The 20,221-nt window shown below is 44.0% G+C and overlaps 1 protein-coding gene across 4 annotated transcripts in view; it reads left to right on the plus strand.

The window, feature by feature from the left end:
* The window catches only part of kiaa0586 (KIAA0586 ortholog), a 674,053-nt gene that overhangs the window by 327,763 nt on the left and 326,069 nt on the right, over positions 1-20,221 (plus strand). For all 4 annotated transcript variants that reach the window (XM_086003275.1, XM_086003276.1, XM_086003277.1 and 1 more), the window contains exon 14: positions 5,157-5,229. In XM_086003275.1, the coding sequence (XP_085859401.1) occupies positions 5,157-5,229 (73 nt within the window). The remainder of the gene's footprint in view (positions 1-5,156; positions 5,230-20,221) is intronic.

Raw genomic sequence — 20,221 nt, forward strand, 5'->3', positions numbered from 1 at the left:
CTTTTTCACCCAGAGGGTGGTTGGAATCTGGAACTCACTGCCTGAAAGGGTGGTAGAGGTAGGAACCCTCACAACATTCAAGAAGCATTTGGATGAGCACTTGAAATGCCATTGCATACAAGGCTATGGACCAAATGCTGGAAAATGGGATTAGACTGGACAGGGCTTGATGGACGGCGCAGACACGATGGGCCGAAGGGCCTCTTTCTGTGCTGTAAAAACTCTGAGAGCAATGTGGGTGCCAATCTAAATATGAGATAATTTTAATCAGATTGAAGACATGCCACTTGGCAAAATCATCCTTTCAGCATTTTAATTTTCTATTCAGATGGGCTGGTGAGGGATTTACATACTTGGAAATAGTCTGACTTTTAATGGAAGTATGTACAGTCAAACATTGTCCTATATTTCAAACTGTTTATGTCAAGATTTCCGAAAAATAGTTAAGAGTCCCCAGTATACTTTATTATTTCTGTGCTATGTACATATGAAATTTGCAGATGTGGTGTTCCCACTTGGCTGGTAACTTCTGGTTACTTTAGGGAATACATTGTTACTCATTACCTATCTAGTGCCTCATTTTTAAGGCATTATAGAATCTCTACCCAAAAATTAAGGGATCAGGATTATTCTTGAAATTTTGGGGCTACACAGAAATGTGGAGGAATCTCCTTTGGCCTCTTTATGATGTAATCATACTCTACTGTTCAAACTTAACAGTTGATTGGACTAAGATTTGGGGAGACACTGGGAGGAAGGAAAAAAATGTGGATATCAGTGTCTTCAGGGCCTCACTGTATAGTAGACTTCATGAAATCCAATACGAACCACTGCATAGAGCTCAATAATTTGAATAAAGCAAATGGATTTTTTGTATAGTGATGGGTGTTGGCACATGGATATTTTTAACATGTCTTGATATAAAGTATTGTCGGAAAGGGATGGGTACTACCATTGAATTAAATCTAATAGTTTACATTCTCGGGTTTATCATTTTCATGAATTTCTCTCGCAGGAATAAGCGATTGCATATGATGTTTGCAGATTGTCGAAGCATTATGGTTTTGTGCCTGAAGATAAACAGTGTCCATGTGGATGAGTCTGCTATGGGACTCTATAGTCATGGAGTGCATTACATATTTTGGATTTATTTTTAAAAGTATGAAATCCCTTAAAGCTCTTTGTCTGCCAGTTGGAGTGGTCTGTTTTGTTTGGAGGATTGTGAATGCAGTCTTGGAATTGGGAAAGCTGTGTTTAATAGACAAAATAGATACATAAAATTTACTCAAGGTATTACTACGATTTTTATAAATACAGATAAGGTGGGTTAGGGATATCAGTGGCACTTTCATCATTCTTCTTTCTCAATTTATGCTTTTTTCAGACAACTACTGCTATACACAGAATTAGAGTTTAAAGTCCAGATTAGAATTGAACTTGATAAGTAACCCCTACTTACTAGGATGTTATATGATGCAATATCCATATACTTAGTTAATATATTGTAATCCATGTCATATGGTCTTATTTTGTTACCGTATCATACGGTCATTATTTTGTTGCTGCAATATACTTGTCCGTTTCAATAAAAAAAGTAAAAGTTTTTTTAAAAAGCTGCTGATTACTTCACCCTCCCCACACTGCTGTACTCGTGATCTTGGCCACATTGCTGTGAGGAGTAGTTCAGTGGAAGCCAGGCACTGCCCATAAGATGCATCACTGCCCAAAAATTGAATGGTAAATTGTACCCAACTGTTGATGTGTACTTCCTAGTAGATGCTCGTAGTAGCATTGGCAGAGGCCAACCTCGGGTACAGTTACTGGATAAAGAGAGAGACTTGATATTGTTGTTTTAATAAAAATGTAGCTGAACATTTTTTTGACAATAAAATTAATTATCATATTTGATTTTTTTTTTAAATTATAACTAAACTTTTTTGTGCTGAAAGTTGTCGATAAATCACTTCCCTTTCTTGTTAACTTTAATTTCTCTTGATTGCACATGTGCCAGGTGGCACTGAATTAGATGCTGGGAAAAAATCCTTTTTTAATATAAATTATAATGTCTGACATGAAATGCTGATGTAATTTCCTGCTGTACTGCATTTTCATGGAGCAAACCTTCCTTAGAGACTGTATTTAGAGCAGATGCACTGCCAACTGGGTTGCCAAAGCAGACTGAGCCAGCATACAATGCACACAAGTTTTTATCTGCTGGTTACAACTGTTGCTTAGTGACCTCAACTCAGCTACATCTTAGATAATTTCCTGAACAACCCAAATACATTTAGTATAGTGCAAAATACGATCCAAACTGGATCCAGTGCTTACTGTGAATATAAGACGACAATTAGGGCATCAGGTCAGTATGGTTAGTTGAACAACCTATGCGGCAATTCTTCACATCTGCCTCAGAAACCATTAACGCATTTTGTCTGATCTAATGTTGGAGTTCAAATACATTCCTGAGAAAACATGTATTACTTAAAGGCTGCCAAGAATAGATCAAAGATTTACTGTACTGTACAAAATACAGTAACCTTAAATTCTTTCCTGAGCAGGAAAAAAATATGGTAATATATTGTATTTTTCTTCTGTCCCGACAAGTTTATTACTGGGCATATGCTGTATTTCAAATGGGTCAGTTTGACTTGTAACAATTTATTTGTATAAGGCCTGTTGTTAGTTTCAGCTAAAAAACTCAGATTCTCCTTTGTATTAATAGGTTGGGCTGATGCCAATTTTCCTGTTAGATTGTTGCTGCCCATTTGCAGAAACCCTGAGGTCAATAATTGACGTGACAAAGCTTACTGTTTAAAATGAGCAGTACTAAGGTATGCTGCTCAGTTTGGACATGTGTACCAAGTCACATTTCTACAATTTTAGGCTGTTCCACTGCCTGAACATGTACGTGGATCTGTGTGTTGGGGGGAAAAAATTATGATATTATCAGAAATTCTGTTTAAACCTGCTAACATGTGGTTTGTTCTGTAGACTGCTGATAACAGATCCCCAGACAACAGAATGTGTGGAATTGCACACATTTTGAACTGCACTTGGTAGTCAGATTTCAGTGCTTCAAATTATCAAGTAAATGCAGCGATAAAAACAAAAGAATGAGGTCAAATGCCAGATCAGAACTCTGATGCTAAAATAATATTTGGGTAGGGTGAAACTGAGACAAATTTACTTGTCTGGGTTTAGTGAGATTATGGTTGGGTCAGAGGCACCACTGTATTGCTAAACAAGAACCTGCATCCGGAACAGATGCCTTGCCAAGTAAGCTTGCCAAGCCAGACGGGACCAGCATGCAGTGCAGCAGTCTTTCATCTGTTTATAACTATTAGGCCAATCAGAATCGTGCAGCCCATAAAGTGGAGACTAGAGAGGATGACTGCGGAATTCAGTTCAACAGTTATACGTAAAACACAGTTACGTAGCATATCCCTTTCTAACTTTTACAAATTTCTCTTTGTAATACACCTTTTTTAGCCAGAAAATGCAAAAATGTATTTCTGTGTTGTTTGTACTTCCTGCCAGACATATCTGAATAAATTCAGTTCCACAACAACCTGCCAACTTACTGAGCACATTAACATGTGGAAATAATTTAGTTTGAATCTGCTGTCAGAAATCAGAAAGTCACAGTAATGGAATAAAAGTATCCTTGTGGTTTGTGCATTTGGACAAAGGCATTGTTCCAGATTGTTTCTGTCTTGAAAATTAGTAAGAGTAAAATCCCTGCCCTTGATTAGCTGGAGTTTTGTACAACTCTATTTGTAGATAGCTATTATTTCCCCGTTGCTCTGTAATGTTTCTCTGGAATATATGATTTTCGTGGAAGCTATATGCAATTAAATTAATAAAATGTCTGTGTTGGGGACATGGGTTGAAAAGAAAATTCCTTGCAAGGAGCAACTCAAGAAATGTTAGACGGCTACCAATTCAAAATAATTTGACTAGTCCAATGGTCATGGAGAAAGAAAGAACGAACTTGTGTTGCTATAGCACCTTTTACATCTTTGGGACATCCCAAACGTTTCACAGCCAATGAAGTCGCTGTTGTAATGTAAGAAAATGCGGCAGCCAATTTATACACAGCAAGATCCCACAAACAGCAATGAGATAAATGACCAAATAATCTGTTTTAGTGGTGTTGGTTGAGGGTTAGAGATTGACCAGGACACCAGGAGAACTCCCCCCTCTTTGAATAGTGCCACAAGAAATGTTATGTTCCCCTGAACAAGCAGACAAGGCTTCGGTTTAACCTCTCATCTGGAAAATGGCACCTCCAGCAGTGCAGTGCTTCCTCAGTATTGCACTGTAGTGTCCTGAAATATGTGCTGCCCTGTCAATTCTGATCTTGTACAGTTACTTTCAGAGCAAAATTGCTGCTATAATATAACAGTGTCAGCTGTGGCTCAGTTGGTAGTCAGAAGGTTGTGGGTTCAAGTCCCACTCCAGGGACTTGAGCACATAAAGCTAGGCTGACACTCCAGTGTAGTGCTGAGGGAGAGCTGCACTGTTGGAGGTGCCGTCTTTCGGATGAGATGTTAAACCGAGGCCCCGTCTGTGCTCTCGGGTGGACATAAAAGATCCCATGGCACTATTTTAAAGAAGAGCAGGGGAGTTATCCCTGGTGTCCTGGCCAATAGTTATCCTTCAATCAACATCACTAAAACAGATTATCTGGTCAAGATCCCACAAACAGCAATGTGATAATGCTGTGTGCAAATTGGCTGCCGCGTTTCCTACATTACAACAGTGACTCCACTTCAAAAGTACTTAATTGGCTGTAAAGCGCTTTGAGACGTCCGGTGGTCGTGAAAGGCGCTATATAAATGCAAATCTTTCTTTCTTTATAATACTATCTACAAAGGGAGTTGTACAAAACGTCATGTCTGCTTTGAAATTTGAAGTGGTTTTCAAAGGTTATGATAGCTTTGGTTGAAATAGTACTAACGACTGCAACTCTGCAATGCTATTCAATTTGTAGGAAAAAATCATTAAGAGGTAATACACAAATTGGGTGAAAAAATAACAGTAACAATATAATCCTCATGTACGTGCAAATTATGACTTTAACAGTCTGATAAATTAGACAGAGGAATGACTGCTATAGAAGATTAACAATAATTCATTGAATTATATTTCAGTGATGCAGCTGAGAAAATTCGTATCGGGAAAACTGTTGATGCCTGGATCACTGTTATTAACCAGGACATACAGGTATGCGGAGAGAAGATGTTGCCAATCTTCTGTAATTAAAGTATGTTAACCCTTTGACAACTGAGTATTTGTTTTGATATAACATCTGAAAATTAACTGTCATTGATCTTTGAAATATTTTTCCAAGAGATTTTAGGAAGATCATATGAAAGAATTTTCAGCTCTGTGATGAAAAATTATTATATGATGCTGCATACATTGCCCCTTTACTCAGCATTGACTTAACCTGGCAGTAATGCATAAACAATTGTGTTACATGATTAGGTGCTTTGTATTTGGATATTCAATTTAAAATAATCAATATTATATCTAATAATAATGTAAATATCTAACCAGTGTTTTGAACCTAATCAAATTAAGCTTGTAACAAGGCATACAGTTGTTATGGCTCTGATTTGTAACTGTTTCAGGTCCTATTTGGCAATGTTTGTGTTAGCACTAAAGATACTTGAACTGTGCCAGCCTTTGTTCATATATGCGCTAATGGTCCCAGACTAGTATACCCTTTATAAAGGGTGTCTGGAGAGAATATGATGCCCCAGAGCCTACAAAATGGTTTTGGTCAATATTTCTCCCTGAGTCAACACTACTAAAACTGCTAGGCTGGTTATTTATCTCATTGCTGTTTATTGGATCTTGCTGTCTGCAAAATGGCTGCTGCATTTACCTTCAGAACAGTCATTACATTGCAAAGTAGTTCATCATATGTAAAGCTCTTTGGAAAAATTCTGAGGCTAAATTAAGGCTCGATGTAGATGCAACTGTTTCTTACTTTCAATTTGTTCCACTTTGTACAGCTTAGGTTACACATTGTTTACTTGTAGTTGATGCCACTCTGAATTTGAGAGTCACACCTAAGCTGCTTTTATATTAAATTCAAGGGGATGTTTTCGCTGGCAGTTCCCAAAGAGTGGATCTCACACCAGTAGGCGGCAACCCCAAGATTCACTGAATCTGGTTAAAAACACTGTTAATGCCGGGTAGACAAACAGCCTACTGACACCAATGTAAAAGCAGCTTCAGTCTCAACGCACGAGTTAGTTTTCAGTGCAATCTCCTTTACAAGTGTTTATTCTGATGTGTGCATGCACTTCTGCTGCTCATAGTGCCCAAGTGCCCATTTTTTATAAATCCATTACTTCCTTTTTTTCCCCAAGTGAGTCCAAAATTTAAAAAAAGTAAAATAGGATGTTACTGTAAATTACTAAAATAAAAACAAAGTGAATTGGTCCGTCTGTATCGAAAATAGTAAAGCTGGTTAGCATTTTGGGTAGAGACCCTTTATCAGAGCTGATCTCCATCCAGAATGTCAGCCTGACTGCATGATTTATCATAACTGTATCACCATTACTGTTTTCACTTTTAATGCCATTGATATTTCACAAAAGTGACAAAATTGGTATGCCACACGTGTAAAATATCACTTACTGTTCCTTGTGTGGACTGCACTCAAGAAAAAGGAACAGCAACAGCAGAACAGATTCATCAGCCACTTCGCCATCGAATAGTCCTCACCCAAAATGTTAACCTGCCTTTTCTGTTTCAGATGCTGATGAATCTGATTTTATTTCAGATTTCCTGCTTTTTCGGCTTTTCTTTGTAAAACATGTGCCTGAATGGGACATGCAGTAATAACAGTCACTAACAGTAGTCTTCTGGGGGAAAAGCAATTTCTCCTGTATTTTCAATGTGTGAAAATAACATAGACAACATTGATTCTTTGCATCTCTACCAGTGACATTTTATTGATCTGTTTAGCATTTTGTGGAATAACACCATAGTTTCCATGGTGATGGTGTTGAAGGATCTAGCCTACGATTGATACTCTTCTTGAGTGCAGCCTATGCAAGAGTCTTTAAGTGATATTTTAACAATTTTAATTGTCACTTCTGTGAAATACCACTGGCACTGAATGTGGAAATAACTAAGGAATGTTTGATAAATCACAATAATTCATGTATATGAAATAATACATAGTAGTCAGCAGTACTGGTATTCCAGAGCCCATTTAAAGATGAACTTCAAGTATTATCATTAGCTACAAAGCAACAAAATAAAGGTTAATGCTTAGAAATTTGATGGCACTAAACCGGCGCATAAGCACCCAATACAGCAGGCAGGAAGCGCATGCTCATAATGAACTGGGAATGCGTCACCCTCCCCCACCCCCCGCCCTTTCACCCGCCATTGGATCGGGCTTCTCCGTAAGTATCCAGGGCACACAGCAGAACTATGGAAAACACGGAATAATGTATTCAAATGAGGGTCCTGCACTTTTTGAAGGACTCTTTTCTGATATTGGAGTGCCCCAGCGCCTGACTATCCTCAAAATAAACACACCCAGTGACTCATGGTGTTATTAGGCAGGAAGGACCCTTCCAGTGCTATTTAAAGAGATCATGTACTTACAGTTTAGTTGCTGGTTTGTCATTTCAGACTGATGGTTGACGTCTGGGCATTTTTGACTTGCTACCTGACTCTGGAAAGTTAAGTTTGACTACAGAGAGGAAGATTTTGCTGGTGTTGCACTATTTTTGGCTGCCTTCTAAACAGTTTGACTGGAGTTATGGGTGGTCTGTTAGGGCTGCCTTTCTGACTGGAGGAGGGGCAAACATAGAAGGTAGGAGCAGGAGTAGGCCCCTCGAGCCTGTTCCACCATTTAATGAGATCATGGCTAATCATCCAAATTCAGTACCCTGTCCCTGCTTTCTCCCCATATCCCTTGATCCCTTTAGCCTTAAGAAATATATCTAACTCCTTCTTGAATATATTTAATGAATTGGCCTCAACTGCCTTCTGTGGTAGAGAATTCCACAGGTTCACCACTCTCTGGGTGAAGAAATTCCTCCTCATCTCGGTCCTAAATGGCTTACCCCTTATCCTTAGACTGTGACCCCTGGTTCTGGACTCCCCCACCATCGGGAACATCCTTCCTGCATCTAGTCGGTCTAGTCCTGTTAGAATTTTATAAGTTTCAATGAGATCCCCTCTCATTCTTCTAAACTCTAGTGAATATAAGCCTAATTGACCCAATCTCTCCTCATACATCATTCCTGCCATCCCAGGTATTAGCCTGGTGAATCTTTGCTGCACTCTCTCCATGGCAAGAACATCCTTCCTCAGATAGGGCGACCAAAACTGCACACAATACTCAAGGTGTGGTCTCACCAAGGTGCTTCGCCGGGAGCAAGTGGAAGCCAAGCGCAGGCAGTGCAAGGAGCGCACGTCAACCCAAGCACCCCTCCCACCCGCCCCTTCAACCACCGTCTGCCCCACCTGTGACAAGAGACTGTAGGTCCCGCATTCACAGAATCACAGAAACCCCACAGTGCAGATAGAGGCCATTTCGGCCCATCGAGCCTGCACCGACACATATCCCACCCGATCCCCGTAACCCCTACACCAACACATATCCCACCCTATCCCCGTAACCCCACGTATTTAATCCCCCTAACACTAAGGGTCAATTTATCATAGCCAATCAACCTAACCCGCACATCTTTGGACTGTGGGAGGAAACCGGAGCACCCGGAGGAAACCCACGCAAACACGGGGAGAATGTGCAAACTCCACACAGACAGTCACCCGAGGCCAGATTCGAACCCGGGTCCCTGGCGCTGTGAGGCAACAGTGCTAACCACTATGCCACCGTGCTGCATTGGACACATCAGTCACCTGCGAACTCATTTTTAATGTGGGAGCAAGTCATCCTCGGTTCCGAGGGACTGTCTAAGAAGAAGTACAACTGCAGCAAGCCATCCTTGCTCCTGTACTCGAATCCTCTCGCTATGAAGGCCAACATACCATTTGCCTTCTTAACCGCCTGCTGCACCTGCATGCTTACCTTCAGCGACTGGTGCACAAGGACACCCAGGTTTCGTTGCACTTCCCCTTTTCCCAATCTATTGCCGCTCAGATAATAATCTGTCTTCCTGTTTTTGCCACCAAAGTGGATAACCTCGCATTTATCCACATTATACTGCATCTGCCACGCATCTGCCCAATCACCCAACCTGTCCAAATCATACTGGAGTTTCTCTGCATCCTCCTCACAACACACACGCCCACCCAGCTTTGTGTCATCTGCAAACTTGGAGATATTATATCTAGTTCCCTCATCTAGATCATTAATATATATATTGTGAATAGCTGGGGTCCTAGCAGCGATCCCTGCGGTACCCCACTAGTCACTGCCTGACACTCGGAAAAAGACCCGTTTATTCCAACTCTTTGCTTCCTGTCTCTATCCAAGTCAGTACCTTACCCCCAAACCCATGTGCTTTAACTTTGCACACCAATCTCTTATGCGGGACCTTATCGAAAGCCTTCTGAAAGTCCAAATACACCACATCCACTGGTTCTCCCTTATCTATTCGACCAGTTACATCCTCAAAAAATTCCAGTAGATTAGTCAAGCATGATTTACCGTTTGTAAATCCATGTTGACTTTGTCCGATCTTGTCACTGTTTTCCAAGTGCTCTGCTATTACATCTTTTATAATGGACTCTAGCATTTTCCACACTACCGATGTCAGGCTTACCGGTCTATAATTCCCCGCCTTCTCTCTACCACCTTTTTTAAATAGTGGGGTTACATTAGCTACCCTCCAATCCATGGAAACTATTCCAGAGTTTAAAGAATTTGGAAGATGACCAGCAATGCATCTACTATTTCTAGGGCCACTTCCTTAAGTACCCTAGTATAGTAATCTGGGATGTAATGCTTAAGTTATCCACCAGATGGAGCCAAATATTAAGGATTCCCATTCACCAGTTTTTAAGGTAATGGGTCATGTAGTCAATGTCCTGGTACACCAGTTTATACGGTAATGTGGCATTGCATTATGGGTATGACTCAGAGGTTCTTCCTCCATCTTGCCATCGTGCAGTAAGAATTGTGTGTGCTTTGCTTGCAGCCTGTAAGAGATGTTCCTCTGCTACACCGTGTAATAAACAGTTGGGTTTTGTTCCTTATATCTCGCTTCTCTCAGTTTCTGACCTTACCACTTGGATATCACACCTAGGATGTAGATTATCAGGCCTGGGGATTTATCTGCCTTCAATGCCGTCAATTTCCCTAACACCATTTCCCTACAAATACTGATTCCATTCAGTTCCTCCCTCTCATTAGACCCTATGTTCCCCGACATCTCTGGGAGGTTATTTGTGTCCTCCTTTGTGAAGATAGAACCAAAGTATGTATTTAATTGGTCTGCCATTTCTTTGTTCCCCATTATAAATTCCCCTGATTCTGACTGCAAGGGACCTATGCTTGACTTCACCAAACTTTTTCTCTTCACATATCAAAGAAGCTTTTACAGTCAGTTTTTATGTTCCCTGAAAGCTTACTCTCATACTCTATTTTCCCCCTCTTAATTAATTCCTTTGTCCTCCTTTGCTGAATCCTAAACTGCTCCCAATCCTCAGCTTTGCTGCTTTTTCTGGCCAAATTATATGTCCTCTCCTTGGATCTTATGCTATCCCTAATTTCCCTTGTTAGCCATGGTTGAGTCACCTTTTTTGTTTTATTTTTATGCCAAACAGGGATGAACAAATTCTGTAGTTCATCCATGCGATCTTTAAATGTTTGCCATTGCCTATCCACCGTCAACCCTTTAAGTAACGTTCCCCAATCCATCCTAGCCAACTCGCGCCTCATACCATCGTAGTTTCCTTTATTTAAATTCAGGACCCTAGTCTCTGAGTCAACTACTTCACTTTCCATCTTACTGAAGAATTCCATCATATTATGATCGCTCCTCCCCAAGGGGCCTCGCACAACAAGATTGCTAATTCATCCTTTCTCATTACATAATACCCAGTCTAAGATGGCCTGATCTCTAGTTGGTTCCTTGACATATTGGTCCAGGAAACCATCCCGTATATACTCTAGGAATTCCTCCTCCACAGTATTGTTACTAATTTGGTTAGCCCAATCTATATGTAGATTAAAGTCACCCATGCTAACTGCTGTGACCTTATTGCACGCGTCTCTAATTTCCCATTTAATGCCATCCCTAACCTCAACGTTACTGTTTGGAGGTCTGTATACAACTCCCACTAACGTTTTCTGCTCCTTGGTATTTCTCAGCTCTGCCCATACAGATTCCACATCATCAGAGCTAATATCCTTCCTTACTATTGTGTTAATCTCCTCTTTAACCAGCAATGCTACCGCACCTCCTTTTCCTTTTTGCCTGTCCTTCCTGAATATTGAATACCCCTGGATGTTGAATTCCCAGCCTTGGTCACGCTGGAGCCATGCCACCGTAATCCCAATTATATCATATCCGTTTACGTCTATTTGCGCAGCTAATTCATCCACCTTATTACGAATACTCCTCGCATTAAGGCACAAAGCCTTCAGGCTTGATTTTTTAAAAGTCTTAGTCCTTTTAGAATTATTATTTACTGTTTGATTTACACCTTTGATTTCTCTGCCTTCCACTTTTGCTTTTCTCCTTCCTGTCTTTTGTTTCTATCCTTGCTTCCCTTTCCTCTGTCTCCCTGCACAAGTTCCCAACCCCCTGCCATTTTAGTTTATACCCTCCCCAGCAGCACTAGCAAACATTCCCCCTAGGACATCGGTCCCGATCCCGCCCAGGTACAAACCGTCCAGTTTGTACTGGTCCCACCTCCCCCAGAACCGGTTCCAATGTCCCAGGATTTTGAATCCCTCCCCTTGCACCATTCCTCTAGCCACGTATTCATCTGAACTATCCTTCTATTTCTACTCTGACTAGCACATGGCACTGGTAGCAATCCAGAGATTACTACCTTTTGAGGTCCTATTTTTTAATTTACCTCCTAACTCCCTATATTCAGCTTTTAGGGCCTCATCCTGTTTTTTTTACCGATATCGTTGGTGCCTATATGCACCACGACAACTGGCTGTTCACCGTCCCCCTCCAGAATGCCCTGCAGCCGCCCCGAGATATCCTTGACCCTTGCACCAGGGAGGCAACATACCATCCTGGAGCCTCGTTTGCAGCCGCAGAAACGCCTATCTATTCCCCTTACAATAGAATCCCCTATCACTATAGCTCTCCCGCTCTTTTTCCTCCCGTCCTGTGCAGCAGAACCACCCATGGTGCCAGGAAGTTGGCTGCTGCTGCCTTCACCCGATAAGCCAACTCCCTCAACAATATCCAAAGTGGTATATCTGTTTGAGAGGGGGATGGCCACAGGGGTCCCCTGCACTACTTGCCTACTACTCTGCCTGGCGGTCACCCATTCCCGTCCTGTCTGTGCAGCCTTTACCTGCAGTGTGACCAACTCATTAAACGTGCTATCCACGATGTCCTCAGCATCGCGAATGCTCCAGTATGTATCCATTCGCAGCTCCAGCACCACAATGCGGTCTGTCAGTAGCTGCAGCTGGATACACTTCCCACACACATGGCCGTCAGGGACACAGGAAATGTCCCTGATTTCCCACATAGTGCAGGAGGAGCATGCCACGGGGCCAAGCTGTGCTGTCATGACTTACCCTTTAATTAATTCAAATTAAATTCAATCAAATCAATACCACCAATTATACTACAATTAAATGATATACGCAAGGGCCCTTGTTCACTAGCACTCCCCACTGCACAACAGAGACCTTACAAAGTATAACCACAAAAATTAAGACCTTCTAAACTTTACAAACTATTAACCTTAGCTGTCGAACTTTAGAGTAGTATAAATACTCACCTGGCGTACTCACCCAATCAGTTGCTTCCTCTTGCCCGCATCACTTTTTGAATTGTGACATGGCTCTAGAACGTCGCCGCCGGTCTGTGAGATTGGTAAGGGACAGCAGCAAGGAAGACTGCAGAGAGCAGCAGCAGCAGCTGCGACAAGATTGAAGATGAGGCGGGCACCGTGCTGGAGGCCGTACACATTGCGTAAAATGCACCTTCGCTTCACAAATGAGGCTGTTACTGAGTTATATCACCTGCTGCACCCACAAATCGAGCCCTGCACTGGGGAATAGACAGCACTGCTTGTGGCTGTCAAGGTCACCATGGCTTTTAACTTTTTTGCCACAGGTTCCTTTCAGGCTTCAGCATGTGATATCAGTGACCTATCACTGCTCACGGTCTGCCGCTGTATCATGTAGGTCAACAAGGTGCCCACCACCAGGAGGAACAATTATATCTCGTTCCCCAAGGACAGAGCGAAGCAACATGAGAGAACACTACATTTCGCCTGCATGGCAGGCTTCCCCAGGGGCCATAGGCTACACCCACATTGCCTTGCGTGCTCCCCATCACCAGCCTGGCACCTTTATCAATCGATAATATACAGCTGGTTTGCGACCACTGGCAACACATCACGCAGACCTGTACCTGGTATCCTGGCAGCAGTCAAGGCTCATTCATGCTGCCTTTATTCCAGCCAGGCCATCAGGTTGCAGGTTGGCTACTGGGTGACAAGAGCTATCACCTTCCAGACATGGCTTTTGACCCCTGTCAGGAATTGCGCACAACTGCAAAGCTGATCTGCAACGAGAGTCATGCCGCCACCAGAAACATGATTGAACAAGCAATTTTGCCACTTCCTGAACCATTCTGGAGGTGCTTTGCAGTACACCCCTGAGCGGGTATCCAGATTTGTGGTCATCTGCTGCATACTCCATAATTTTGCCTTCATGAGGGAACAACCTTTATCACCACCTAGACAGCAAGAAGTGCAGCAGGCAGAGGAGGGGGAGCATAAAGGGAAGAGGCACCGACCAGAGCACAGCTCATCCAAGAGCGCTTCACCTGAACCATCCTTCCCAATCCCCAACACACCAAGGGGGAAAAATTCAGTATCGCCCCATTTGGGGCACCATTATCGGCCGTGCGCAAAGTTTAGCGCCTGGCGCTAATTATCGCCTCCGACGGCAAACTTGGCTTTTATCGCCTCGGAGGTGATTGGAGCGCTAAATCAGGCGCTTCACACCTGTCTTAAGGCGCAAAGGCCGAGCAGCGAGGCGCTAACTCAGAGCGCTGGCGAAGCAAGGAAGGGCAAATCAAAATGAACCTGCAAAGTGCTGCTCAGTACCCAAAACCCTTTCACACAGCGTTGAATCTCTCCAGAAGTCTCTCTCTCTCTCTTAGAATGCGTGGTGCAAAAATGTCATCAACAAAAAAAGGCAGGAAGCGGTCACCTTTAAATAGTGCTCCCCCAGTCCCTTTCTGACTGCAAAATGCTCCCCTCAACCTGTCGTTGCTAGTGGCAGGCGGTAAGGCAGGGGGCGCCACTCAATATCCGTTCCCGGTGCTAGCGGGGCGTTGCGCACTCGACCGACGTCACAATCTGCCGGCGCAGGAGATCGTGGCGGTAGTGTTTAGCGCCGCCGCAAAATGTCTAGTTAATATTGCGAGTGGCGCAAATATCGCCACGCCCGGGCGCTAGTTGCTTTGCGCCCTCTTAAAGCACTAACGGGAGGTGCAAACAACTGAATTTTTCCCCCCAACAGTTCTTACCACTGTCCTTACTACCACCATCCAATTGCCTTCCTTCAGTTCAATCTTATGGATCTTGCCCTCACTTCACTTCAAACATAATCACCAACAGCAAATCCAGAACAAGAAACACATTTCTCAAACAACTCAAGCCCATCTGTATATAACAGTTAGTATAAGTAATTATGAATCACCCTTGTGCAAGCCCTTGTCTTCTGTGCTTATTTACCTACCCTAGTGCTCATATGATGTGTTTCACAAGTGACTACAGCTTGAAAGGTGGAAGGCTGCTGAGCTTCCATTGAGGACACTTCAGATGGCCTTGATGGGCGACCTCGAGCAGCTGTGGGCCTTGAGGGTCCGGCTACAGACTGCAGCATCTCGGCATAAGATGGGGCAGTTTAGCCCTGCTGGCTATCTAGCACTAACAAGGACACTGGCAGTGTGGGTGGCAGGGGAGTGGGTATGCTGTTGTCGTGAGAGATGACAGCAGGTGCCTTTCCCATGGAGCCAAGGCCTCGATCCTGGAACTGTGCCTCAGCAGCTCTGTGCATGAACAGAGTTTCGGAGTGGCGCGATTCTCTGGAAGCCCCTGTCAATAGTGGCCCCCCAAAGCCAAGGTGTCAGCTGTCTGAGCTTCCATGGCAGCGGTGAGAGCTGTCAGGAGAAGCTCCATAATGATGGGTGCCTCTGTCGTGTTGATTGAGCTGACCGCTCAGTCCATGTTGGACAGAATGCTCTTCATGCTCTGTGCAAAGCCTTGATACAAGTTTGAGCTGGACTCTGTGCTCTGCGACATTTTGCATAAGCTCACTAGCAGGCTGCGAAATGCATCTAGCATTTCCAAGTATATGTCCATCAGCCTTCTTCGGTAGCCTGGGCCCTCAAAGACAGTATCTGAGTCCTCTGCAGCAGAGCTAGTGTGCAATCTCGCCTTCCAGTGAGCTGGCACCTGCCCTAGCTCATGCGCGCTGGAGTTGTGGGTGAGCTTTTCCTGCAAGAAAGAAGGGAGTGTGTTACTGACAGCCTTATGAGGTGTTTAGAGAATGTGCCTGTCCTGTTGGAATTGCTGGTATGCGGTATGTGAGGTGTGGTGAAGTGAGAGTTGCAAAAGTGGTGAGTGTGCGAGTATGAGGAGAAGGAGGTGTGGTACAGTGATTGTAGGAGAGTGAAGGGAAGCGGGGGGAGGGGAGTATTGTGAGTAGTGGGACTGGAGGTGTGACCAGCGAGTAAGAGAGCAGTATTGTTACCTTGACAACTCTGGTGAGGTCATTGAACTTGTTTCAACATTGTAGCCATGTCCTGGGAGCTAAGCGCCTGGCATTGACATCCTCTGCGATGTTTTCCCACTGGTGGTGAAATTGTTCTGAATTTCATTCAGCGGATTTCTGACCAATGAGGGCCACATTTCAGCATGGCGTTGTCCGACACAGTTGATCTTGCTTCATCAATATGTTGCTGAACATTAGCAGTACATGCTGGGATAACTTCTAGATTGAGTCTGAGAAATCACTTTACTGTACCTTTTTAGCTCACATTAGCATGCAGGTTACCTCACAGAAGTGGAACCCTGGAGCGCAGTAACTCCAGAGAGTGCAATCTGGCAATGCTTTTACTGTCAAGTCAGTTCCAAAGCTCCACATATATCTATGATGATGGGACTTGTGCATTGTAACTTCAGGTGTTTGTTTGTTTCTGATACTATATGGATGATTGATTACCAGCATGTCAAAAATACTACTAGGTCCAAAGCACTTGAATCGAAGGTGGTCCAGTGCTCTTCTTCTCATCTTAGGCAGTCCCTCGGAACTGAGGAAGACTTGCTTCCACATTAAAAATGAGTTCTCAGGTGACTGATGAGTCCAATGCGGGACCGACAGTATTGAGTAATACTATGCAAGTTTATGTCCATAATTCTCCACGTGACAAGTTCTGAATCTTCAGGAAAGACACCAGAGCAGAAGAAACACACTTGTCCATTGAAATGGACGTTAAATCAGAAGCATTGTATAGCATAAGTGAAGTTAAAAGTAATATAAAAAGGTGGATTACGGGCAAATTAAATCTGACGTCGTGCAGGAGCAAAGGGATTGCTAATAGAGTTGAAGGTAACCTCAAGGTAACTCATGTTAACTGCAGATGACCTGTGAGTCATTAATACTTGAGACCTAGGAACTTTGTAACAATTCTTCGTCATCCTTATTGTAACATAGCTGAGAGTATATGATTCAGAAGCACATAATGAAGCGGATTGAATTTCTTTTTTCAAAATAATACTTTTTTAGAGAGAAAGTGCATTCTCAGCTAAAGGAACTGAATCTAGGAAAACCGTTTGCTTCTTTTGTACTATATTACTTTTGTTCATTACAGTCTGAAAAAGCAGTTTGTCAAGTTCCCCAGAATCATGACACGACTGCTTATAGAATTCAAAATATATTAATTTTGCATTATAAAGTAAACCCTCCTCCCAACGCATGCATGCACCAACGCTCTTAATGCTTTCTGATTGTAATTTACCTCAGCCTCTCTCACTAATAACAAACTCATTCAATCAATATTTCTGTGGCTGGCTAAGAGACTTTTGAAACAACTGAAAGGAAAGAACCTAGTAAGGATAACATTGTTAATGACATCATCATTAAAGGTATAATATACTATAAAATTTTAATGGTATGAACTTTGTAATGAAAAGTTATGACTAAAGAAATATGCAATATTAAATCTAAATCATATTATATTACAGAAATAAAATTATTATACATGTAAGCTTTATTATCCAGCTTCAATTATCCAGCTTCCCGATATTATGTCAGAACTTTTACGGGACAAAGGCTTGTGCCTTTTGTGAAACGTCGCTTTGTGCAGCCTGCAAATGCCAATCTCACCGTATCTGGCATAAATTAACCTTACAACCCAAGAAAGATTAAATTCAGTTTGTTACTCAAAAAAATGTTTTTATTTGGCCAATTTGGGCCTCAGGAATACTCTGCTCCACCTTAGAAGGGTAGAGCAGCTCAGGCTAAGGTGCCCTTGTAAGTGCCAGCGGCCTGCCCTGGCTGTGCAAATGACCATGTCCCCAGGATTTGGGACAGGGTCTCCTGCCTCAGGCAATGATGGACGGGGTCACATGCCGGTAGAGGAGGTCCCAGGAATTTCCAGTTTTTTGTGTTCCTCTTTATCCTTCAGCATCTTTTCATTGAGCTTATACTTCTATTCCTTGCATTTTTACCAAACTGTATTACGTTGCATTTATCCATATTAAATTGCAGTTGACACCTATCTGCCCATTCCATTAACCTGCCTATCCTTTTTGTAGTCCTCCTTGCTGTTTGCCAAACCCATGACTTTTGTGTCATTTAACATTTCAATACCATGCTCCTTACGGCCAAGTCATCTATATTTCTAAGAGCAAAAATGGAACCAACATTGAACTTGGGGTACACCTCTTGCCCTGCTCCAATCAATATCTGTTAGCCCTAACACTTTGATTCCTGTTTGTCAACCAGCTTTCTATCTATACTATTACATTACTTCTTACACCATACATCAGGATTTTTGTGAGACACCTTATTGAAAGCCTTCTCAAAATACATATAGACTACATCTACTGTGTTCCTTGTATCTACACACTTATCTTAAATTTGCACTTCCCTTTGATAAATCTGCCCTCCCTCTCCTTGAATACCCCATGCATCTTTAAATGCTCACTAATTTGGGCTTTAATTACAGATTCTATTGTGTTGTCACCGTTGAAATCTGTGCCCATCTTTCCCACAACTCCAGGCTTTCATGAGATCGTTCGGGTACAGAGTAGATACATTCCTATGAGGGGGGGGCGTAGGAAGGGCATTCAAAGCTAGAGCTCCCTGGATGACTAAAGATATAGATGTTAAAATGAGACAGAAAAAGGAGGCTTATGACAATTGTAAGGTTCATAATACAGTAGAGAACCAAGCTGAATATAGAAAGTACAGAGGAGATCTAAAAAAGGGAATAAGAGGAGCAAAGAGAGATTATGAGAATAGATTAGTGGCTAACATAAAAGGGAACCCAAAAGTCTTTTATAAACATACTAGCTGGGGGAGCCCGGCGGTGCCGAGGCTTTTTGAGGGCATGTTGTTGTTGGAAGAGAGAGAGGGAGCAACTGGGGGGAAGAGAGAGAGGGAAGGAGAGAGAGAGAGGGAAGGAAAGAGAGAGAGAGAGAGAGAGATGGAAGGAAAGAGAGAGAGATTGGGAGTGTGAGAGAGAGAGAGATTGGGAGTGTGAGAGAGAGAGATTGGGAGTGTGAGAGAGAGAGATTGGGAGTGTGAGAGAGAGAGATTGGAGTGTGAGAGAGAGAGATTGGGAGTGTGAGAGAGAGATTGGGAGTGTGAGAGAGAGAGATTGGGAGTGTGAGAGAGAGAGATTGGGAGTGTGAGAGAGAGAGATTGGGAGTGTGAGAGAGAGAGATTGGGAGTGTGAGAGAGAGAGATTGGAGTGTGAGAGAGAGATTGGGAGTGTGAGAGAGAGAGATTGGGAGTGTGAGAGAGAGAGATTGGGAGTGTGAGAGAGAGAGAGATTGGGAGTGTGAGAGAGAGAGATTGGGGGGAGAGAGAGGAGAGAGACTGGGAGAGAGAGAGAATGGGGAGAGAGAGAGAGAGACTGAGGGAGAGAGAGAGAGAGAGACTGGGGGAGAGAGAGAGAGAGACTGGGGGAGAGAGAGACTGGGGGAGAGAGACTGGGGGAGAGACGGGAGAGAGACAGAGAGAGACAGGAAGGGAGAGAGACAGAGAGACTGGGGGAGAGAGACAGGAAGGGAGAGAGACTGGGGGAGAGAGACAGGGGAAGGGAGAGAGACTGGGGGAGAGAGACAGGGGAAGGGAGAGAGAGACTGAGGGAGAGAGAGACTGGGGAGAGAGAGATAGAGAGACTGGGGGAGAGAGAGAGAGAGCGCGACTGGGGGGGGAAGCGAGAGCGACTGGGGGGGGAAGCGAGAGCGACTGGGGGGGGAAGCGAGAGCGACGGGGGGGGAAGCGAGAGCGACGGGGGGGGAAGCGAGAGCGACTGGGGGGGGAAGCGAGAGCGACTGGGGGGGGGAAGCGAGAGCGACTGGGGGGGGGAAGCGAGAGCGACTGGGGGGGAAGCGAGAGCGACTGGGGGGGGAAGCGAGAGCGACTGGGGGGGGAAGCGAGAGCGACTGGGGGGGAAGCGAGAGCGACTGGGGGGGGAGAGAGAGCGACTGGGGGGGGAGAGAGAGCGACTGGGGGGGGAGAGTGAGCGACTGGGGGGGGGAGAGTGAGCGACGGGGGGGGGAGAGTGAGCGACTGGGGGGGGGGGAGAGAGAGCGACTGGGGGGGGGGAGAGAGAGCGACTGGGGGGGGGGAGAGAGAGCGACTGGGGGGGGGAGAGAGAGCGACTGGGGGGGGGGAGAGAGCGACTGGGGGGGGGAGAGAGCGACTGGGGGGGGGAGAGAGCGACTGGGGGGGGAGAGAGCGACTGGGGGGGGGGAGAGAGCGACTGGGGGGGGAGAGAGAGCGACTGGGGGGGGGGAGAGAGCGACTGGGGGGGGAGAGAGA

The sequence above is a fragment of the Somniosus microcephalus genome, chromosome 12 (genome assembly GCF_052327205.1).
Source record: "Somniosus microcephalus isolate GS21.2 chromosome 12, FLI_Smic_1.0, whole genome shotgun sequence".
Taxonomy (NCBI): Eukaryota; Metazoa; Chordata; class Chondrichthyes; order Squaliformes; family Somniosidae; genus Somniosus; species Somniosus microcephalus.